The 22,340-nt window shown below is 36.0% G+C and overlaps 1 protein-coding gene across 8 annotated transcripts in view; it reads right to left on the minus strand.

Moving 5' to 3' along the window:
- ZRANB3 (zinc finger RANBP2-type containing 3) overlaps nt 1–22,340 on the minus strand; it is a 183,897-nt gene that overhangs the window by 159,377 nt on the left and 2,180 nt on the right. For 7 of the 8 annotated variants that reach the window (XM_054699685.1, XM_054699684.1, XM_054699683.1 and 4 more), the window contains one exon: nt 15,365–15,532. In XM_054699685.1, coding sequence (XP_054555660.1) covers nt 15,365–15,525 — 161 coding nt within the window. In that variant the 5' untranslated portion in view covers nt 15,526–15,532. Of the gene's footprint in view, nt 1–12,075; nt 12,250–15,364; nt 15,533–22,340 lie in introns of those variants that run through there. The other variant, XM_054699687.1, reaches the window with a different exon arrangement.

A 22,340-nucleotide genomic window follows, 5' to 3' on the forward strand; every position in this document is an offset into this window, starting at 1 on the left:
TGAGAGCTATAAGGGGCAATGAAACATCCACTGAAAATGTATATACAAATGCAGATATATTATGGTTATATTACAATAAAAATTGAAAAACAGAGGTTTTGTCAGACAGAACTTAATCAAAATCCCAACTTTTACCATTAGGTAGGCAAGTTATTTTACCTCTTCCAGCAACAGCTTTCTCTCAGAAAGTTAGGGTAACACTACCACCATCTCAGAGATCTTGTAATAAATAACACAACTGAAAGCATCTTGTAGTGAACCTGTTTCACAGCAAGCTTGTTTTTATTTTTTTATTTTTTATTTATTTTTATATTTTTTATATATTTTTTTAATAGAGGCATGTTTTATTTATTTATTTGTTTGTTTGTTTGTTTTTTGTTTATACATGCACTGGGTAGAGTCAGAAGCGCGGGAGGGTGAGAGAATTCACTGAGCCAGAGCGGGAAGCAGAGCAGGCAGAAGGACCGAAGTACACTGTTGAGGGGAGCATCGGGCGGCAGGAGAGGTCTGCGTGCCATGTGGGACCCTCCTGGGGTGGCCAGGGAGCAGCCGGGGATCGAACCTGCACTGCAGAGGCTGCGGGCAACTTCGCAACCCAGCGCTCAACCACTGCACCACCGGGGAGGCCCAGCAAGCTCATTTTTAAATGAAGTGTACATCTTCTAAAAAAAATAGAAACTTTTTATTAAAGTATTAGTTGATGGTTCTCCCCGGTGGCGCAGCGGTTGAGCGCTGGGTTGCGAAGCTGCCCGTAGCCTCGCTGGCGCCGGTTCGATCCCCAGCTGCTCCCCGGCCACCGGAGGAGGGTCCCACATGGCGCGCAGACCTCTCCTGCTGCCTGCTGCTCCCCTCAGCAGTGTACTTCGGTCCTTCTGCCTGCTCTGCTCCCTGCTCTGGCTCTGGTGAATTCTCTCACCCTCCGGCGCTTCTGACTCTACCCAGTGCTTGCATAAATAAATAAATAAATCTTCAAAAAAAAAAAAGTATTAGTTGAGATTGTTAATTTGAACAAGGAATGAGAATTCTAATAAACCAATAAAGCTTAATTAGCATGTGGTGAAAGAACCAAGAAAGCCTTTTTTAAAACAAAAAACTGTATACATAAAAATGGTTACATTGGTAAATTTAATTAAAAAAATAAAAAAATAAGAAAAAAAAAATAAAGGTCTTACACACCAAAAAAAAAAAAAAAAAAGAAAGCCTTTTTTAAATTCAAACAAAAAAAAAAATCTTGATATACACAAAATCTTATTTGAGAAATCCAACCAAAATAAAGTTTTGGATAATATAAAAAAACAGTTAATGTGACCATGCAAAAGAATCTTAAGTTTTAACTCTCAACTGGAATGAATATGAGATAATAGCACTCCCCTATAATACAATATTTTTGTCAATAAAACAGCATGAGCTATTTATCAAGACCCAGAATAGAATACTATTTGCTAAAAGGTGATTTAATTGTATTTACACGAGATTTAACAAATATTCAAAAATGCTCCAATAGTAGCTGTGTTTCAGCCTCCTGAAGCACAGAAAAATGAATTATTTCAAATACTGAACCAAACTTTTGTCCTATGAACAAGAATGAATTTTTAAGTGGTTAAGAAATGTTATTTCACTTTTTTAAACAGGAAGGTATTCATCAAGACAATGAAAGAAGTTACAGAGATTTCTTTAATGAATACAGCTCCATTAAGCAGCCTGCTAGAACATGGTGTAAAGAGAAACAGCACATACTGGCTTTTTCAAGTGTGGGTGTCCTGGTATTCTTGGGATTTTTCACCCACTCATATGAGTCAGTTTTATATAACACTGTAACATATAATTTCCTTCCTACTCACAAACCAACACTTTAGAGATAACATCTCACCATGAGTTATTTCAGGAATATGGTAACTCAGAACATTTTAATATTTTATAAAATGTGCAAACAACCAAATTATTACTATGTCAGCAATAAGATCCATGGCTTTCAAAGAAGCATTCCAGTGTATTTCTGTATTGTAAGAGTTTGGATGGACTTACTAAGAAAATATGTAAATTGTTTCAATGTAATCAAATATCACAACCGTATTTAAAATCTAGGTATTTTACCAAATACAAGTTATTTTTATACATAGAAAAAATTACAATTAGTAGGGGATTTAGCAATAACACACCTACTGGGAAAATATGTTCATGGCTACTAAATATAATTAAGTACTAAATGCAATAAAAGTAGAAATAATTTAGTTTTTTCCACAGTACATCAAATATTCCATTTCTAAAAGACAATTCACAAGGGCATATGTGTAAAATGAGGTTGCCACTATTATAAAGGGATTGTCCACATTTTTGTTTATTGTAAGAAAACAAAAACAATGGTTCTATGAGTAGAATTTGAAAATCATTATTATACTGAGAAATTTTCTAGTAACTATCATGATACGATAAAATTCTACTCGTGTCTCGCAAAAGAAGGAAAAAGCAGACAGGAATGAGGATGCATTTTACATATAGATACAATAATGAAATATACCCTTAGAGGCTCAAGGCTTTATTAAGAGAATTACCAACTTTATATCTGATGAGAAACTAACTTAAACTAAAAAATAATGTAGTAGATGAGCTCATGGTGGATGAGTCATTTCCACCTCATACAATCTACTCAAATTAAACAGGACCTGTTAAAAAAGCCCACAGATGTTACACACAGCTTGAGGTTATTTCAGGGTGCTCATATTGCTGCTATATGACTTTTTTCTCCAAGTCGTGACAATGATGTGTCACAATGGTATAATATACAGTACTACATTATAACATGAAGCTGCAATTCTAATAGAAGGCAGGGTGGTTGAACAGAAAAAGCACCTGCCTTAGAGTCAAGTAGAAACAGGTCCAAACTCAATTAGATCTTTTATTAGCTTATAAGTCTCTTACTTCAGACAAATTATATTGAGAGCTGGGCCAAAAATGGGCTGACAGTAAAGTTTGTATAAATGAACCTCTTTGAGATTTCCTTAATGGGTAAAGGCTATTAATAAATATATACCTCAGAGGGTTGCAGCCTTATACATGTAAAACTTTCAGCACATAATGTTTTTTAAATTAAATTCACTTACTTAGTCATTCCTATGTCCTAAGAAAGTACACCATTCAATAGCAATAGTATATTAAAACATTTGTTACCAAGGTTATATATATGTTTATACACATAAACACACACCTATACATACATATCATAAAAATCTACCATTTAAGCATTTAAGTATACAATTAACTAACATTAAGTACTTTCATATTGTTGTGTAATTATCACCACTATCCATCTCCTGAAGTTTTTAAACATCCCAGACAGAAATTCTGTCCCATTAAACAATAACTCTCCATTACCTCCCTATCACCAGCCCCTAGCAATTAGTACTGTACTTTCTGTTTCCATGAATATGACTATACAAGTACCTAATATAAATGGAATCAGACCATTTTTTTCTTCAGTTATACATTTTAAAGTTTTAAATAATACAACAGAATTGTACTTAGTAACAGAAAATCTCCTTCCACAGACAAAAAAAAAAGAACTAAAATAAATGCACACATCAATAATACAAACATGTTTATACATATGCAAAATATTTGGGCTATGAAAAGGACACCCATTTACTTTTTTTAAAGATTCGTTTTTATTTATTTATGCATTCATACAAGGTCAGAGTTGCGGGGGAGAGAGGATTCACCAGAGAGATATAGTAAGGAGCAGAATAGGTAGATACACTGAAATACACTGCTGTCTCACTGGGTGAGACAGGAGAGGTCTGCTGTGTCATGTGGGTTATCTCCCTGGCTGGAGATCTGAATTCATGTTGCAGTGGCTGGTGATAGCTTGATGGTGCAGAGACTTTAACCCCTGCACCACCAGGGTGGCCCAGGATACTCATTTACTAATCAGTCTTATAATATCAATATTATAACATAAATGGTAAGCTATCACCATTACCCATATAATACTCTTATTTAAAAAAATTTTTTATAATATGTCATACCACTAGTTAAGCCAACAACATTATTCTGATGTCTATAACTAGATAATGGTATCTTGCTATTTGTCTTGATAGTACTAAAGTCAGTTTCAACAATTTTGGCACTAGCTAAAACAATGCATGGCAATCTTTCCTGTTAGCCCCCAGGTGGCAGTGTGGCCCAGAATAGCTCAGCTCCAGAGCTCCTGGCCTACACAATACAAAAACAGCTTTTTTTTTTTTTTTTATTAAAAACACTATTTGCCTAATAAACAATTACAAAAACTAAGCTATACATGAAATTTTTTTAAAAGTTCATTTCATTTCAATTTGAGTAAAGAATATGAATGCATAGGATTCTGCACATGTCTGACCCAACGCAACTCTAGTTTTGAAATGCCCTCAGCAAAAGTATGGATACTGAAATATTTTCAACAACACCTATGGTTTGGTTTATATACAACACAATTGTATAGAAGGTTAAATATTTAAATGTAAGAAATTATTTGCTCTAAAGTATCTATCTTTAGGGCCTCCTTAGTGGTGCAAGGGGTTAAGATGCAGCACTATGAAGGTACCCGCAGCCTCTGCAGCACCAGTTCGATCCCCGGCCAGGGAACTACCCACATGGTGCAGCAGACCTCTCCTGATTTGCCTGCTATTCCCCTCAACAGTGTATTTCAGTCAATCTGCCTGTTCTGTTCCCCATTCTGTCTCTGGTTAATCCTCTCTCACACACCCCCACACACACCTCTGGCCTATACCCCAGTTCTTGTATACATAAATAAATCTTGAAAAAAAAACCTATCTTTTAGAAGATATACATATATATCATGAGGTATTACAGACCCAGAACTGAGATGTAACTCAAAACAGTGTGCCCCTGGTCTTAACACACACCATCCACACACTCCATTCAAACACTAGGATTGACAGCAGGATATAGGTCATATACCCCTGCCATCATAAGCAAATGGGAACAGTAGTATTCTTCTTCTGCAAGTCTAAAGTGCTGTTTCACCTTACACTTCCTTTATTGGCTTTCTCCCTTTCTAATGATGATATCAACAATTCACTCTCCCAATGATGAGCTGTAGCTGCTGGTGGAAACAGTAACCACTGATCAATGTAATAGTCTTCTCATTTTGCCATTATCCCCAAAAGTCTAGTCTCTCAATAAAAAAAGAATACCTACTACTCACAAAAATCTACTCTCACATACAACAGTACAATCAGGTCTTAGGAAGTGTTGATTTAGCTTTGGGTCTGTTACTTTGTATTTGCTGCTAGGGCGTGTCCTCTTGCTACCATTCATCAACTTCTATTTGCAGGCATTCTGAAAGCCTAAGGTTTACAAAGATAATTCATTCACTCATAGTATTTAAATAACTAATTAAAACAACTAATGCATAGTCATTAAATCTAATACTTCTTGAACTATCTCTTTTGAATTAGGCATCATGTTATCCCTAATTTTTAAGAACATGCCCATGACTGTAACAGGGTGGTCCCCAGGAAAAGAGGAGATTCCCTGACCCACCCAAGGAAGGGTGGAACTGAGAAGGGAAGAAGAAGCTAAAGAGGAATCTGTAGGAGGAAGGAAGAATGATGCAGAGCCAGAAGGAGACCTGGAAGAGGCACATGAAGGACAAAGATGTGTGAAGAAACTGCACTTACTTTTTGATCCTGGACTGGCTTAAGCAGAAGTGGGTAAGAGACCTGTGGGGAGGCTAACAACAGCAGCTTTGATTTTTAGTTTTATTTTGCTCTTTTCCTCCCAGACTTGTCGGGTTGTTTCTGACTCTTTTCTAAAGAATGCTCTTTAGACTTGCAACAAGTTTTTGGGCCTCAGCGGCCCCAATTTAGGCCAACCCTGTTTGGCTGGACATTTACCCACGAAGGTGGGGGTACCATCAGGTGCTGAATTTGAAAGCTATATTCTTTGCCTTTTCTTTGTTTCACACTAACTGTATTAGAGTTCTTTTCCATTAAAGGTCTTATACATTTTGTCTTGATGTGGTAGATGGCAAGAACCAATTTAGAGTGGTCAGGTTTGGGGGTTCTGGGGTTCCCCTCTCCCTGCCCTGAATCATGATCATAATGGTAAAATGGGTGGGGTAGATCCACCATGTGGCCAGTTATGGCCAAAGTTCATGTTCTTTTTGCTACACCCAAGAACTCTTTTTTTTTTTTTTATAGAGGCATGCTTTATTTATTTATTTATTTATTTGTTTGTTTGTTTTGTTTATACATGCACTGGGTACAGTCAGAAGCGCGGGAGGGTGAGAGAATTCACCAGAGCCAGAGCGGGGAGCAGAGCAGGCAGAAGGACCGAAGTACACTGCTGAGGGGAGCAGCGGGCGGCAGGAGAGGTCTGCGAGCCATGTGGGACCCTCCTCCAGTGGCCGGGGAGCAGCCGGGGATCGAACCGGCGCCACAGAGGCTGCGGGCAGCTTCGCAACCCAGTGCTCAACCGCTGCGCCACCGGGGAGGCCCCACCCAAGAACTCTTAAAGAGTACAGTACACTGGTAGGCACTACTCACAGATACATAATGCCAGGCTGTAAAGTATCACTTTACCCATTAGGTTATTTTGAGGATTTCATGAAAAAAAAAAAGTAAAAACAGCAATAATGGATATTTAAATTCACCATAAACTGCTACCTTATATTAAAAATAAATCATAGCTCAGTGAAGGGAAATAAAGATTAGTAGACAAATTTACAAGCAGAAATATATTCTTATAAATTTGCTAGAACCAACTAAATGCAGTATGTTTGGATTAAATCAAAGAAACCAACAACACAAAGACACAGTGAGATCAAGTAAGGAAATCTTAATACAGGACAAATATAAGTAAGAAATTAGTTACCTCTACTTTATTAGTTATGATAATGATATTGTCATTATCTTTAAAAGCCTTTATCTGTTAGAGATTAAAAACCTGAGTGGAAACTACATGGAAGTTTTTTTATTTATCTGTTTTTTGTATGCATTTAACATTTCTATAATAAAGTATGTGTATAAAATAAAGGAGAGTCCTAAATTTTGTAAGCTTTCTTTGTGGTATAAAGCTTTTGGTAGCTGTATTGCAGAACTCAGTCGAGAGATAACCTGAAAATCTAACAAATATTTAGCTTTCCACATTTCTAATGATGTAAATCTTTTACTGTTTTGAAGTTCTTATCATTCTATTTGTTTATAAAACATTAGTGATATTAATTAGTGGTGATTTAAACCTTAGTGTTAGTTTTTATTTTACTTGCTGTGAAGTATGTGTGTGTGGGGTGTGTGTGTTTGTGTGTGTGTGATTAACACAGTAAGATTAGTTAATAAGTCTATTACCATACATAGATAACATTCTGTGTGCATGTGGCAGAAGATGTAAGGTCTACTCTCCTAGTAACTTTCAAGCACACAATGCAATATTGTTAACTACAGTTACCATGTTATACATTAGATTCCCCAGAACTTATTTACCTTATCACTGGAAGTTTTTACTCTTTGATCAACATCACTCCCTTCCTCCTACCACAGCCTCCTGACAACCACTAATCTATTGTTTCTAATTGTTAAACATTTTTATATTCCATATAAGTGAGATCATAAGGTATTTGTCTTTATGTGATATAGTTCATTTAATATCCTCAATATTCATCCATATTTTTGCAAATCGTACTTTTTTTCTTTTTTAAAGTTGAATAACTCTCTTGTGTTCCATTTCCACCCTCCACACATACATTCTCTTTTTTTTTTTTCACCCCACAGTATTTAATTATCAAGAGATGTTATTCCTTAGCCCAAATATTCACGTTTTATAGTTCTGGAACATAAGCCAGTGCCAAACTTCTAGCACTATTTACAATAGCTAAGTTTGGAAACAACCCAAATGCCCAAAAATAGATGACTGGATCAAGAAGATGTGGTGCATATATACCATGGAATATTACTCAGCATTCAAAAAAGATAATCTCATGCAATTTGCAGCAACATGGATGGGGCTGGAGGGGATCATGCTCCGTGAAATAAGCCAGAAAGAAAAAGAAAAATACCGGATGGTCTCACTCATAGCAGGAATCTCAAAAACCTAAATAAGGGACCAGGAAAAAGAATAACTATAAGAAAGAAAAATTCAAAATCAACAAACTATAAGCCAGAGATACACTATGGGGGGGGCAGGGAATGGGGGAACTGGGGTCAAAATAAGGGGGGTGCAATTGTATGGGGAATATAAAAATAAATTTTAAAAAAAGCCATAAAAAGAAAAAATTGTTTAGGGATTAGACATGTGATTGTTTTAAAAAAATAAAAAATAAATTAGCAAATGTTAAAAAAAAATACTATTTAGAGTGCTAGGATTGGTTTCTCCTGAATTAGAGGACTCTGGTTCCATATAAATAAATTTTTGCATTTTATTTCTTCTCGCTTAATAGCCTTACTTCGTTTCAGTCATACTTTTTCCTAATAATCTTTACCTAATTATCTCATTGAGTGATATTAAGTAATAAGCATGGTGATTTACATTCTGATTCTGAAATAATTTAAACCAAAAAATCTCTTGTAGCAAAACTACCAGGTGTTTCAATATTTTTGTTCACTGAAGCAAAAATCCAATCTACATTCAGCCAAACAAATAAGGATTATAACACTATAAAAGCAATAAACCTAAGCAAATAACATAACATAGTAAATAATAAAGATAAACTCTTCAACTTGGGGGGAGAAAAGAAAACAATGACAGAAATTAGATTGTCATTAAGTGCTATCTTTAAAGAATACAAATTACTATAAAATCATCTCATACTTTTGGAGAAAGCCTTAAATATGACAGTCTTCCCACATGCAGGCAGGTAATTAAAACAAATTGTTCTGCAAAATGAAACGTACTTTATTATTGAACATCATCTATAGAAAAATATTAATGATGAAGGTAACAATCACTGTGTATAATTTTAAGTCTAATAATTCACTCAATGATAGGCTTCTTACAGCTCATTAGACATGAATAAGTAGACATGAAAAATAGCAAACCTTCTTGCTCAACTTTATATTAGGACATAGATATATCTAACACAGATTTAAAATTTTAATGCATTATTATCATCTTTGAAAATTAGCAAAACAAAAGGTTGGGTTTCCAAAAAATTTAAATATTTTTTAAATATTTTATTTTATTTTTAAAGATGGATTTTATTTATGCAAGAGCTGGGGTACAGGCCAGTGGCACGGGAGGGTGAGAGGAGTCACCAGAGACAGAGCGGGGGAACAGAACAGGCAGACTAACTGAAATACACTGCTCAGGGGAGCAGCGGGTGAGACAAGAGAAGTCTGCCACGCCATGTGGGTATCTCACTGGCCAGCTGGGATCAAACCTGTGCTGCAGAGGCTGCTGTAAAGTGGACAACTTCACAGCTCTGCCCTCAACCACCTGCACCACCAGGGGAGGCCCTAAAAAGGCTAAATATTTTTTAAAAATGTACATTAAAAAAAAAAACAACACTTCAAGCTAACCCTCTAGGGAAACAAAAATAATAAAACAGCAAGACACAGTCTCAAACTGAGGGGGTCTTGTGCTACAAAGCCAAAAATCCCACCTTAGAGCATAGAGTGGATGCCTGTTCCCAGCTGTAAGAAAAAGCAAAGAGACAAGACTCAATGACAAACCTTAGATGGAGGAAGCAGAGTGAGGTTAGGGCAGGAGTCAGAAACTCTGTACCATTGGTGTCAATTACTTTTGATTCCAGAAATATAATTAAAAGAAATAAATTACATACAAAAATGTGTCACAAAGAGAATAGGATCATTACCCTACCCCTTCCTGCTAAGATCTTCTGTAAAACAGCATGCTCAGGAAAAAAAAAGATGTTCGAGCTTGACTAATGAGTAGTAGTGTAAAGGAAAAAAAACAGGTTTCAAATATCAAGGAGAAAAGAAAAAGGGAAATCAAATGAAAGAAAAAAGTAGCCATGAAGATGAAAATGGTACTCAAACATTTTATGACAAATTTAAACTTGAAAAACATCTCCATAACAAAGGAAACATAATACACAGATGTGGGAACTCAGAAAAATTATGGCAAGAAATGGTAAGAAATTCAACGTGAACTGACAGGTCAGAGAAGTAAAAGGAAAAGAAATACCACCGAAATAAAGTCCAAATGGAAGCAGCCAAAGAAAGAACAGGCACTGTTAAAAACACAAACAAATTTTCAAATGAATAAAGACTGAAGGAGTTCTAGTTAAAAAAAAAAAAAAAAAAAAGAGAAACAGAAAAAATCAAATGATATAAATAATATACAAGATGAATCAACAAGCATATATATAATTAGTATTTCTTCAAAGAAAACCAAAATAAAAGAACTGAAAAATTATTGTTTTTATTTAAAGGTTTTTTACTTATTTATACAAGAACTGGAGTACAGGTCAGAGGTGCAAGAGGGTGAGAGGATTCACCAGAGACAGAGAGGGTAGCAGAACAGGCAGATGGACCGAAGACACTTCTGAGGGGAGCAGCTGGCAAGGCAGGAGAGGTCTGCTGTGCCATTTGGGTTTCTTCCTGGCCGGCTGGGAATCGAACCCGCGCTACAGAGGCTGCGGACAACTTCACAGCATTGCGCTCAACCCACCGTGCCGCCAGAGAGGCCCCTGAAAAATTATTCTCAGTATAATTTAAGAGAAGTTTCCAGACATGAAAGAAAATGTAAATTAGAGATTAAAATGAAACACATCAGGCCTCGCTGGTGTTGTAGGGGTTAAGGCTCAACACTATCAGCGTCACCCCTATGGCCTAAGTTAATCCCTATCCCAGGAGCTAACCAACTTGGGGTACAAGAGAACTCTTATGTCATCGCTCGCTGCTCCCCTCAACAGTGTATTTCAATAGATCTGCCTGTTCTGCTACCCGCTCTGTCTCTGGTGAATCCTCTCACAGAAGAGCTGGGGTGTAGGCCAGAGGTGTGAGGGGTAAGAGTTTCCCTCTACAAACATCTAGAAGAGCTATAAAATACAAAACTGGCCTGATGAAAAGAAAGAAAAATTTAAAATGGCCAGAAACAAAAGAGAAAGTCAAAACCAGAATGACAGGTAAGTAATGAAACCACAGGTTACAAAAAAGGTGTATGCAGACACCATCACTAGATCTATACAAAGGGACTGTGAACATGAGACTCTTAAACAAACTTGAACATAAAAAAGTTAAAATGGAAGTGGAGTGACAACAGAAAAACAGATACATAACAAAAGGAAACCAAGGGGAAATAGATTTATACATACATAGCGAATTGCTTTTTCATAAGGACACCAAGGTAATTTATGGGAAAGAACAGATTTTTCTACAAATGGTGCTGAATAGCTAGATATTAATATGAAGGAAAACTGAAGCTTTACATCATCCCACTCGTAAAAACTAATTTGAGATGAATGATAGATTAAAACACAGAAGCAAAAATGGTGACAATCCAGGGGAAAAAAAAACATATGAAACTGTTTGTCATCTTGGGGTAGGAAGAGACTTAGCAGGAACATAAAAACCACTAACCATTTAAGAAAAAATAGGGACTCTCTAGTGGTGCATGGGTTAAAGACAGCACTGTCAAGCTATCACCAGCCACTGTAGCACAACCACGAGTTCAATCCCGGCCAGCCAGGGAACAACCCACATGGTGCAGCAGACCTCTCCTGTGTAGCCCACTGCTCCCCTCAGCAGCATATTTCAGTGGATCTGCCTTTTCTGCTCCCCACTCTGCCTCTGGTGAATCCTCTCAGCCCGCCACCTCACACCTCTGGCCTATACCCCGGCTATTGTATGCATAAATAAATAACTTTAAAAAAATTTAAAATTTCTGTTCATCAAAGAATACATAATAAAAATTAAAAGGTAGCCTCCTGTTGGCGCAGGGGTTAAATCTCAGTACTATCAAGCTATTGCCGGCCACTGCAGCCTGAGCTCCATCCCTGGCCAGGGAGCTAAGTGACATGCTTCAGCAGATTTCTCCGGTCTTGCCCACTGTTCCCCTCAGCAGTGTATTTCAGTCAACCTGCCTCTTCTGTTCCCCACTGTCTCTGGTGAATTTTCTTACCTCCTGCAACTGCTGTAATTGTTCCTGACATCCATGATCATCATTTGTGTAGGATTATCTTCCTGCCTTTAATTCAAAGTCCCTGTTTATCTTTGTTAATAAGATAGGTGTCTTGTAAATAGCAGAAAGTTGCACACTGCTTTGAAATCCACTCAGCTACTCTTCACCTTTTACCTAGTGAATTCAAGTAATTTACATTGAAGGTGATGATAGAGACATAAGCATCTGTAATTTTTATCCATTGTTGACATAAGTATAAATAGGTACAACTTTGAAAATTATTTGGTCATTTTAATGGGTTGAACTGTATCTCCTTCCCCATAGTACCTTATAATGTGACCTGATTTTGAAAGTCATTGAAGCTGTAATTAGTTAAAATGAGATAATTAAGGGTGGGCTTTTAATCTAATATGAATAGTGTCCTTATAAAAAGGGAAAATTTTGACACGAACACAGGGAAGATGATATGAAAAGATACTGGAATAAGACAGACATGGATAAGTCAAGGAGACAAGCCTGGAGAAGATCCTTCCTCACTCCCTGAGAAGGAACCAGACCTGTCAACACCTTGGTTTTGGACTTACAGCCTCCAAAACTATGAGACAATAAATTCTGTTATTTAAGCTATCCAGTTGTGGTACTTTGTTATGACAGTCCTGGCAAATTAATAAAGGCAGTATCTATTAAAAAGTAGTAGGTGTATATATACCTAATGATCCAACAATTTCTCTTCTTAGCATAAACACACCAGAAATGTGGATATATATATATTTACCATAAAGATTCATATAAAAATATTCATAGTAGTGTTAACTCATAAAAGTCCCAAACTAGAAACCACCCACAATTATTAACAATAAAATGAATAAATAAATTATGGTATATTCACACAATAGACTTTTTTTTTTTACACTGTTTTTCATTTTTCAATAGAATTTGGATTTTCCCCTAAGGTGTAGTCCCTGTTGTTCTCCCACCACCATAGCACCTGTGAACTATCACCATAGTCCCTTGTGCTCTTCCCTACCCCCTGCCTATATGCCTCAGATCTATGGTCAGCTTGCAATTTCTGTCTTTTTATTGACCTTTTTGTTCAGTTTCTCTATATTCCACATATAAGTGAAACCATCTGATATTTATGTTTTTCCTTCTAACTTATTCTGTTTAGTATAATCCCTTCCAGCTCCATCCATGTTACTGTAAACGGCATGAGTTTATCTTTTTGATCACCAAGTAGTATTCCACTATACAATGGAATTTTATGGCAATGAGAATGAACCACTTACAAATGCATGCAACAACATAAATGGATTTCGCATTAAAGTTAAGTAACAAAAATAAGACACAAATGAGTATACATGAATGATTAATGATATAGTTGAATATGTCAAGTAATCTATGGTGTTAGAAGTCAGGAAAGTAGTTACCTTCTGAGAGAACAGATACAACAGTGATTGGATGAGGGCAAGAGGAAGGTTTATGGTATGCTGGCAGTGTTATCTTTCTTGGTTTTAGGGATGGCTATACTTTGAATACCCTTGAAAGTGTATACTTAATACTTATGTACATTTTTTTCCATGTATATTACACATAATTTTTTTAAAAGTTCCTAAAAAAACTGAATAGTGGGTTAAACAGCAAATTAAACTAGCTGAATCATGAATAATGAAAGAGAGCTTTAAAAATATCCATAAAGTGGGGTCTCCTGCTGGCACAGTAGTTAAAGTTTCAGCGCTATCAAGCTATCACCAGCCACTTCAGCATGAGTTCAATCGCTGGCCAGGGATCTAACCCACATGGCTCAGCAGACCTCTCCTGTCTCACCCTGTATTTAGTAAAACTCAGCAGTTTCAGTAGATCTGCCTGTTCTGCTCCCCACTCTGTCTCTGGTGAATCCTCTCATCACCTACACCTCTGGCCTACACCCCAGTTCTTGTATACATAAATAAATGAAAATAAATCTTAAAATACATAGCTATAAATCAGGCAGGAAGTCACAGAAAAAAAAGATATTAATGAAAGCACAAGACAGAGTGTAAAGATCAAGTATAAGTCTAATTGGAATTACAAAGTAATAAAGAGAATAGGGAAGAATGAACATTTAAAGAGGTAACAACTGAGAATTTTCCAGAATTGTCATGATACAACAGCCAAATTTAAAATGCACAATAACACAAAGTAGGATAAATAAAAAGGAAACCATTCCTAATAAATTATTGTGAAACTGCAAAATCATAAAGACCAAGAGAAAACTTAAAACCAAATACAGATAAAAGATGAATGACCTACAAAGGAATGAAAATTAGATTGACTCCTTTTTTATCAAAATTTGCAAACTCACAGAGAAATCAAAAACAGTAAGATAAAAAAACCTATTACACTACCCACCAGAGTCAAACTGTTAGCACTTTGGCTGATCACTCAAAGTTTTTCTAAAGATACACATGTTCCCTTTTCAGAAAATGTATAAAGTGGCTGCTAATAACAGGATCCTTTATTCCAAAATTCTTTATCATGCATTTCCAAGGAACAAGAACATTCTTTATTTGACTACAATACCATCACCTCATCTAAGATAAAATTAATTCACTAACATTACCCTAATAGAGTCTGGATAAAATTTTCCCAGTTATCCTAAAAACATCCTCTAAGGCTTTTCTTTTTACTTATCCAGAATTTTATCAAGATCTATGTATTAATTTTAAATTCACTTCTAGCTCTTAAATCTCTCTCAATTTAGAAAATTTTCACATCATTTCCTTTAGTTTTTCATGACATTAAACCATTTGAAGAGTGCAATTCAGTTATTCTGAAAAAATATCCCACATTCTGGATAGATTTGACTGTTTTCCTCATGATTACAGATCAAGTATGTCTAGGAAAATACCATTTAGATGAACCACAATATGCATCTAGAATTCTCACACTGGCAATTCCAATTGTATCATTTTTAAATTTTTTCTTTGTAATTAATAAATCACCTGCTAGGTGATATTTTCTGGCTCTAGAGTACATTTTTTAATTGCACCTCTGGAAGACAGAGGAAGGTACTTAGTACAAAGACAAAAGTACAAAGACAAAAAAGTAGTTATTAAAGTAGAAATGTATTGCCAACTGAAATATCATGTAAGAACAAAAGCAAGATAAAAATTATTATTTTATGCGTCAGTAAAAAATAACTGACAGAAAGACAATGTGTACACAAAAAGAATTCTTTGCACAGAGATTTGTTTTTTATAAACTTGTCAGGAACTTAACATTTTCAGCACATCTTGAAAATGTACTTTACCTGCCATCTCTTCTGAGGGCAAAACTGATGCCATCTTTCTGGAAAGGAAGCAGCTTTGCCCTTAGTTTTTCAGGCAAAAAATCCAGCGGTTTACAAGATTCACTTCTCTCACAAGAAGACTGAGGTATAACAGACTTTTTTATGTTACGAACTATAGGCATGATGATCCTGAAAAATAAATCACAACAGGTTGGGGGGGGGGTTCAACAATTATTACTAAGTATAAGAGAGAATTAAACATAAATAACAACATTAAGTACCGATCAGTTACCTTTATATACTATCTATGTAGATATGAACTTGTTAAATCATGTTTCCAGAGTAAATTATCAAGAAAATTCAAAGAACTTAGGCAAAATATGTATTTAATGCACTACCTAGTAATTCAGTATTCTCTCTTTCATTTCTAATTCTAACTGGGCAATTGTGTAGCCATTTCTTGTTTCAAGCAATAAATGTATTACTGAAAAGTTGCAAATCAACTAGATTTTTACAAATCAAATAAACTAATTAATGATGAATTTAATATAGAAAGAGGAATACTTTCATAAGTACACCTTTTCATATCATGCCAGATTTCTAAAAGTGGGGTAAAATTGCATTTTAAAAATTATTAAATACAAACACATTAGTACCAAGTTTATAATGATTAAATTAACTCTAAGTTGGGGCCTCCTGGTGGCACAAGGGGTTAAGACTCAGCACAATGAAGCTACGGGCAGCTACTGCAGCATGAGTTGGATCCCCGGCCAGGGAGGTGACCCACTTGGCACAGCAGATCTCTCCTGTCTTGCCTGCTTCTCACTTCAGCAGTGTATTTCAGTAGATCCACCTGTTCTGCTCCCCACTCTGTCTTTGGTGAATCCTCTCACCTCTCTGTACCTCTGGCCTATACCCCAGTTCTTGTATGCATAAATAAATAAATCTTTAAAAATATTAATTCTCAGTTACTAGATTGATTTTTAAATATTAAAATGATTCTTTGTAATCAGTTGATCCACAATATAAACTCTGCCTGATTAATACCTTTCTAACCACTAGGTTTCCACAGATGTAATTTTAATTTTCTACCACATAAAAATTTCAAATATTTGGAAATTATTAGAACTCTGCAAGCAAAGGTCTATTAAGTCACTAAATTATAAGGCTTCTCTATAATACTACTTTGTATATGAATTATACCTTTTCAATTATATGTGATCTTATTCCTTTTTTTTTTTAAAGATTTATTTATTTATTTATACAAGCACTGAGTATAGTCAGAAGCATGGGAGGGTGAGAGGATTCACCAGAGCCAGAGCGGGGAACAGAACAGGCAGAGCGACGAAATACACTGCTGAGGGGAGCAGGGGGCAGCAGGAGAGGTCTGCGCGCCAAGGGGACCCTCGCTGGCGGCCATGGATCGAACCGGCGTTGCAGAGGCTACGGGCAGCTTCACAGCCCAGCGCTCAACTGCTGTGCCACCAAGGGAGGCCTGATCTTATTCCATTTTTAAAACAAATTTACTTTTCTCTGAATTGCTTGCAGACTTATAAAACTTTCATTTACTTCTCAAAGAAGTATATAACTTGTGTCTAATATCTAAGCATCTCAAAAATTAAACAATTTTAAATTAATAACAAATGTATTACACTCCACAATCTAGAGACAAGGACAATATCCTCTCAGAATTTATATTCTTGATGGGAAGACGCAAAATAAACAAGATGATTTATTACCATATAGAATAAGTACTATGAAGAAACTTTAGAGAGTAATGACAACTTGAGGCAGACTGACCACCAAAGGTGTTTCTTAAATGTTGCATGACCTACAATCTGAAAGATATAAAAAAATCTGGCCAGATTCAAAGTTGAAAGAAGAGCAGTCTAAGCAGGGACTATCTCTCAACCTGAGTTGAGAGAAGACTTGGTATTTTCTAGAAACAGAATGTTAGGAGATGAAGTTACTGAGATAAGCAAGTTCTAATCTAATCTAATCTAATCATTAAAAGTTCTAATCATTAAACTTGATAAGGGCTTTGGATTCTATTGTTATATTAAGGATGAAGGCAAGCCAAAGGAGTTATGCTGTCTATACATGATTAGCATGATGTGATGATTCAAACTCAATTATAATGAAAAATTCAGTTCCTCATTTGCATCAACCATATTACCAGTACTCAATGACCACAGATAGTCAGTGCTATCATACTGAACAGTGCAGGCATAGCATATTTCCATCTTCACGGAAAGTTCTATTGGACAACACTTACTAGAGGGTTTTAAGCAGGAAAGGGCAATGATGTAACTTACATTTCAAACTACCAGTAAAGGACAATACCATCAACAAAAGACAGGAGATAACTGTTTGTAAAAGACAAAGTCCCAGGGCTTCACTAGGAAACTGGATTTAGAAATGATATATGACTCAGAGGTGTCTGAAAATATTCTCCATAAACACCAATAAGTGGGCATCCCTACTATCCTCTTAACAGTTATAAAACTCTTGAGTAAAGAATAGAGTTCAGTAAAACCAGCGGACAGTACCAAAGATAGAAACCTATTGTTAGGCTGAAATAGACAAGAGTGATCTTTGGCACTGGAACTGGATTTAGGAAAAGTATCAGAGTAATCTCATTAAATACCTCTGCCCAGTTAAGTTAGTACAGAAGTAACCATGTAATAACACTAATAATTCTAACTTTGTTATTGGGCATACAAATTTGACTAGAATAAATTGCCAGTGCCTGCAATTTATTGGTGATTATAGTCTAATACACACCTCTGCTTTCAAGTATATCATTTCCAGAAACCATACGCTTAGACAAAAAACAGTCTGTGACTATGAGTCTAAAAAGATAAAGAATAAAGATGTCTGTAGAGCTACTCAAATATTTGCAAAATGATTATGCACAAAGTCATATTCAATCATAGGAACTTGTCAGATTCAATTAGGACTTGGGAATATACTATTTTATTTAAACATACTCCATGCTTACCAAAATGTACATTTTGTTTACATGTTTATATCTCATATACTTATTGATTACCAGTAAGCTACAACCTCAGTTTAATAAATTGAAATCATGTTTTTGTTAATAAAATGTCATATTAAATTTCATTAAATTATAGCATCATTTGATATTTTTAAAATCATTTATGGGGTTTTTTAAATTGCCATATCTATATCACTTACTTTTATAGCAAGGACACCAGATTCTTTCACTCTATGGTCAACCATTTTCACAGTAATGATAAAATACTTATTGAGTGACCTTCTGTGAAGCACTAGGATAGATTTTAGGAAATCTCCTGTAATTTTCTTTTTTTTTTTTAAGATTTATTTTATTTATGCATACAAGAACTGGGACACAGGCCAGAGGTGTGGGGGGCGAGAGGATTCACCAGACAGATTAGGGAACAGAACAGGCAACTGACTGAAATACACTGCTGAGGGGAGCAGTGGGTGAGATAGGAGAGGTCTGCTAAGCCATGTGAGTAGCTCCCTAGCTGGCAGGGTATTGAACTCATGCTGCAGAGGCTGGAATAAGCGTTACAGTGCTGTGCTTAACCCCTTGCACCACCCCACCCAGGAGGCCCTCCTGCAATTTTCAAAACAACTCACAAACATAAGTAATATCATCTTCATTTTAAGGACATGAAACTTGAGGTTCCACGATGTTAAATAATTTACTCAAGTTTTCACAGTTAGCATGGGTGATATTAAATCTGGAACTCAGATTGGTCTAATTTGTAAGTCTGAATTTCTGCCACTATGCAACACTGCCTCTTAAAATCACTTATTCAACAAATACTTAATTGAACACCTTTATGTGAGATAACTGCAAAAGGTATACAAGGATGAATATGTGCCATTAAAATCTTACTGCTGAGCCCAATCTAGGAAAAAAATGAAAACTGTAAACAAATAATTGCAATACAATGCAGTAAGGGCTATAAAATAAGCATATATTTGTATATATACATGTATCTAAATATGAATATATACAAGATCTCCTACATAAGTAGGAGTGTTGGCTATGTAAGGTAACAAGTATCAAAGTTTCACTTAGAAGAAAAAATTCCTTGGTATATAGATCTTATTTAAATTTTTGATATAACTCTTTGAAACTTGAAGAGTGGTGCTTGCAGGTGAATCAAGATAAGAATATTTTAGGCTGAATGAAACTGTATTTGCATAAGCACAAAGTTTAAGAAAATCCTAAGGTGCTTAGTATAGGCAAAGAATAACACTCTTGACAAGTGTTAGGGACAGGTCAGAGAGATTCTCATAGCCCATGCTAAAAGATCTTGAACCTTATTCTGGAAGGAATTGGGAAACTTTCCAAGAGGTTAGTCAGGTCACTATTTTACAAGATTACCTTGTACAAGATTACCTTGTCATATTTGGAAGAATGGATGTGGGAGCAGAGACAACCCTTGAGAAGACCATAGCAAATAATCCAGGTAATACCAATTATAATCTCTTTAGTTTTAGTTGCCTATATCAATTACCTACCTGACATTTTAGGTATCTTACAAACATTTCTAACCCAAATGTCCAAACCAAAGTACTTGCTTACTCCCTGCCCAATCTCTCAATAATACCACAACCATGCAAGTTACTAAAACCAGAACCTGGGTTTTTCATTTCTCCATCTACCTTAGCCATCAAATTAAATCCACTTATTACCAGTCCCATCACCATCATCCATCCGAAATTATCACTACTTAACTGTCATGCTGCAATAGCTCACAATTGGACACCCCCACCCTCATTTTCCCTAATATCTGTTGGTTTTCTTAAAACACTTACTGTCATTGGCAATTATTTTGATTTGTTCACTTGAATTTTATTTCACTCTTTTATTAGAATGGCTTCATAAAGGCAAGGGCCATAAACTGACTTGGCCCATCATTGTTTTACTTCAGCACTCTACCATCAGCCAAGGTAACAGAAACAATGATATTAACAAAACAACACACACTATGTGCTAGGCAAATCTTATGTGTTTTAAATATATTAAGTCATTTACTTAACATATGTTAAGTCATTTATTAAACAGCCTTTGAGGTAGGTATTCTACAGTCTCTGTCTTACAGATATGAAAATTAAGGGACAGAAATTTCATTCACTAAGGTGTACCCAAAGTCACCCAAGGGATAAATGGCAGAATTGAGATTCAAAGCTGGGCATCCTGGAGTTGATTCTCTTGACCATTATACAGTACCCCTCTTAGAAAGTGATCAATAAATATTTCATGACCAAATAAGCATGTGAAATAGAAAATAAAGAAAAGAGGTACAGAATTAGGGGAAATGTTCAATTTGAAGTACTTGGAGAGGGGCTGAGAGGTTATAAAAAAGTTAGATTTAATGGATAAGTCAGAGGGCCACCCTGGTGGTGCAAGGGGGTTAAGCACCACACTATGAAGCAATCCGCAGCTCTGCAACATGAGTTCCATCCCCTGTAGGCTAGGGAAAAGCCCACATGGGGCAGCAGACCTCTCCTGATAAGCCTGCTGCTCCCCTCAGCAATGTACTTTCTTCAATCTGCCTGTTCTGTTCACCACTCTGTCTCTGGTGGATCCTCTCACCCTCCATACCTCAGGCTGTCCCAGCTCTTGTACACATAAATAAATAAATCTTTAAAAAACAGAAATAAAGGATAAGGCAGATAGTGCACATGACTGCATTGCTTTTAACAGCTAATAATTGACCCAGCAATTCCATTTTTGAGATATATGTTCAAAAGAAATAAAATCTGGATCCTGAAAAGGTTATTTATACACCCATGTTCACAGTAGCATTATTCAAAATAGCTAAGAGGTGAAAGCTCATATGCTGCAATCTGGGCAAATCTTGAGGAACTATGCTAAGTAAAATGAGACCCTCACAGAAAGACAAATACTAACAGTCAAATTCTTAACAGAAAGTAGAATGGTGGCTGTCAGTGCTGGATGAGGAAAGGAAAATAGAAATGGTTTTTCAATGAGTAAAGAATTTCAATTTTGCAAAATGGAAAATTCCAGAGATCTGTTGTATAACAAGGTGCATGTACACTTACGAAGGGTTAAGATGGTTAATTTTGTTTTTTACTACAAAAAAACTTAACAGAAAATAATACAAAAACTTCATCAGCTAAGAACTAACTGGTAATATTAGAGACATACAATGAAATACCAGATAGTCATCAAAAATATTATTAGGGCCTCCCCAGTGGCGCAGCGGTTGAGCGCTGGGTTGTGAAGCTGCCCGCAACCTCTGCAGCGCCGGTTTGATTCCCGGTTGCTCCCCGGCCACCGGAGGAGGGTCCCACATGGCGCGCAGACCTCTCCTGCCGCCCGCTGCTTCCCTCAGCAGTGTACTTCAGTCCTTCTGCCTGCTCTGCTCCCCGCTCTGGCTCTGGTGAATTCTCTCACCCTCCCGCGCTTCTGACTACCCAGTGCTTGTATAAATAAATAAATAAATCTTTAAAATATATATATATATTATTAGGTCATGCAAAGACCAATGTAGAGTTAAGCTGAGCTAAAAAGGATGTTTACAAGAGGAAATTAGTATAACAACATAAGTATGTGTGTATTTAGATATCTATGAGGATACTCACCAAAATTTAACATAGGTTTCTCTAGGTGATAGGATTACAGATGACCTTTACTTTCTTTTTTATATTTTCCTATGCTGTTAAGTACAGTGATTACATATTTCATACACTGAAAGTGATGGCTGAAAATAGGAAGGGACTGTCACCACTGGTTCCGGAATCTCAGAATGGATTTTACATTTCTTTCTCACTAAGCGTCTGACATATAGAGGGATATATTACTGCTGAGGACCTTAACATGTTATTTAACTTTACTGAGTCCCCAATTTCTTCCACTATAACAGGTAACATTTCATGTAGATTGTTGCAGAGAAAATGTACTTTAAAGCACTTATTCTTGGCTCAGAGGTAAAGTAACACAATGAAATGACAACCATCACTAATATTT

Source organism: Talpa occidentalis, unplaced genomic scaffold, assembly GCF_014898055.3.
Source record: "Talpa occidentalis isolate TD23 unplaced genomic scaffold, MPIMG_talOcc4v2.1 talOcc4.3, whole genome shotgun sequence".
In the NCBI taxonomy this organism is placed as follows: domain Eukaryota; kingdom Metazoa; phylum Chordata; class Mammalia; order Eulipotyphla; family Talpidae; genus Talpa; species Talpa occidentalis.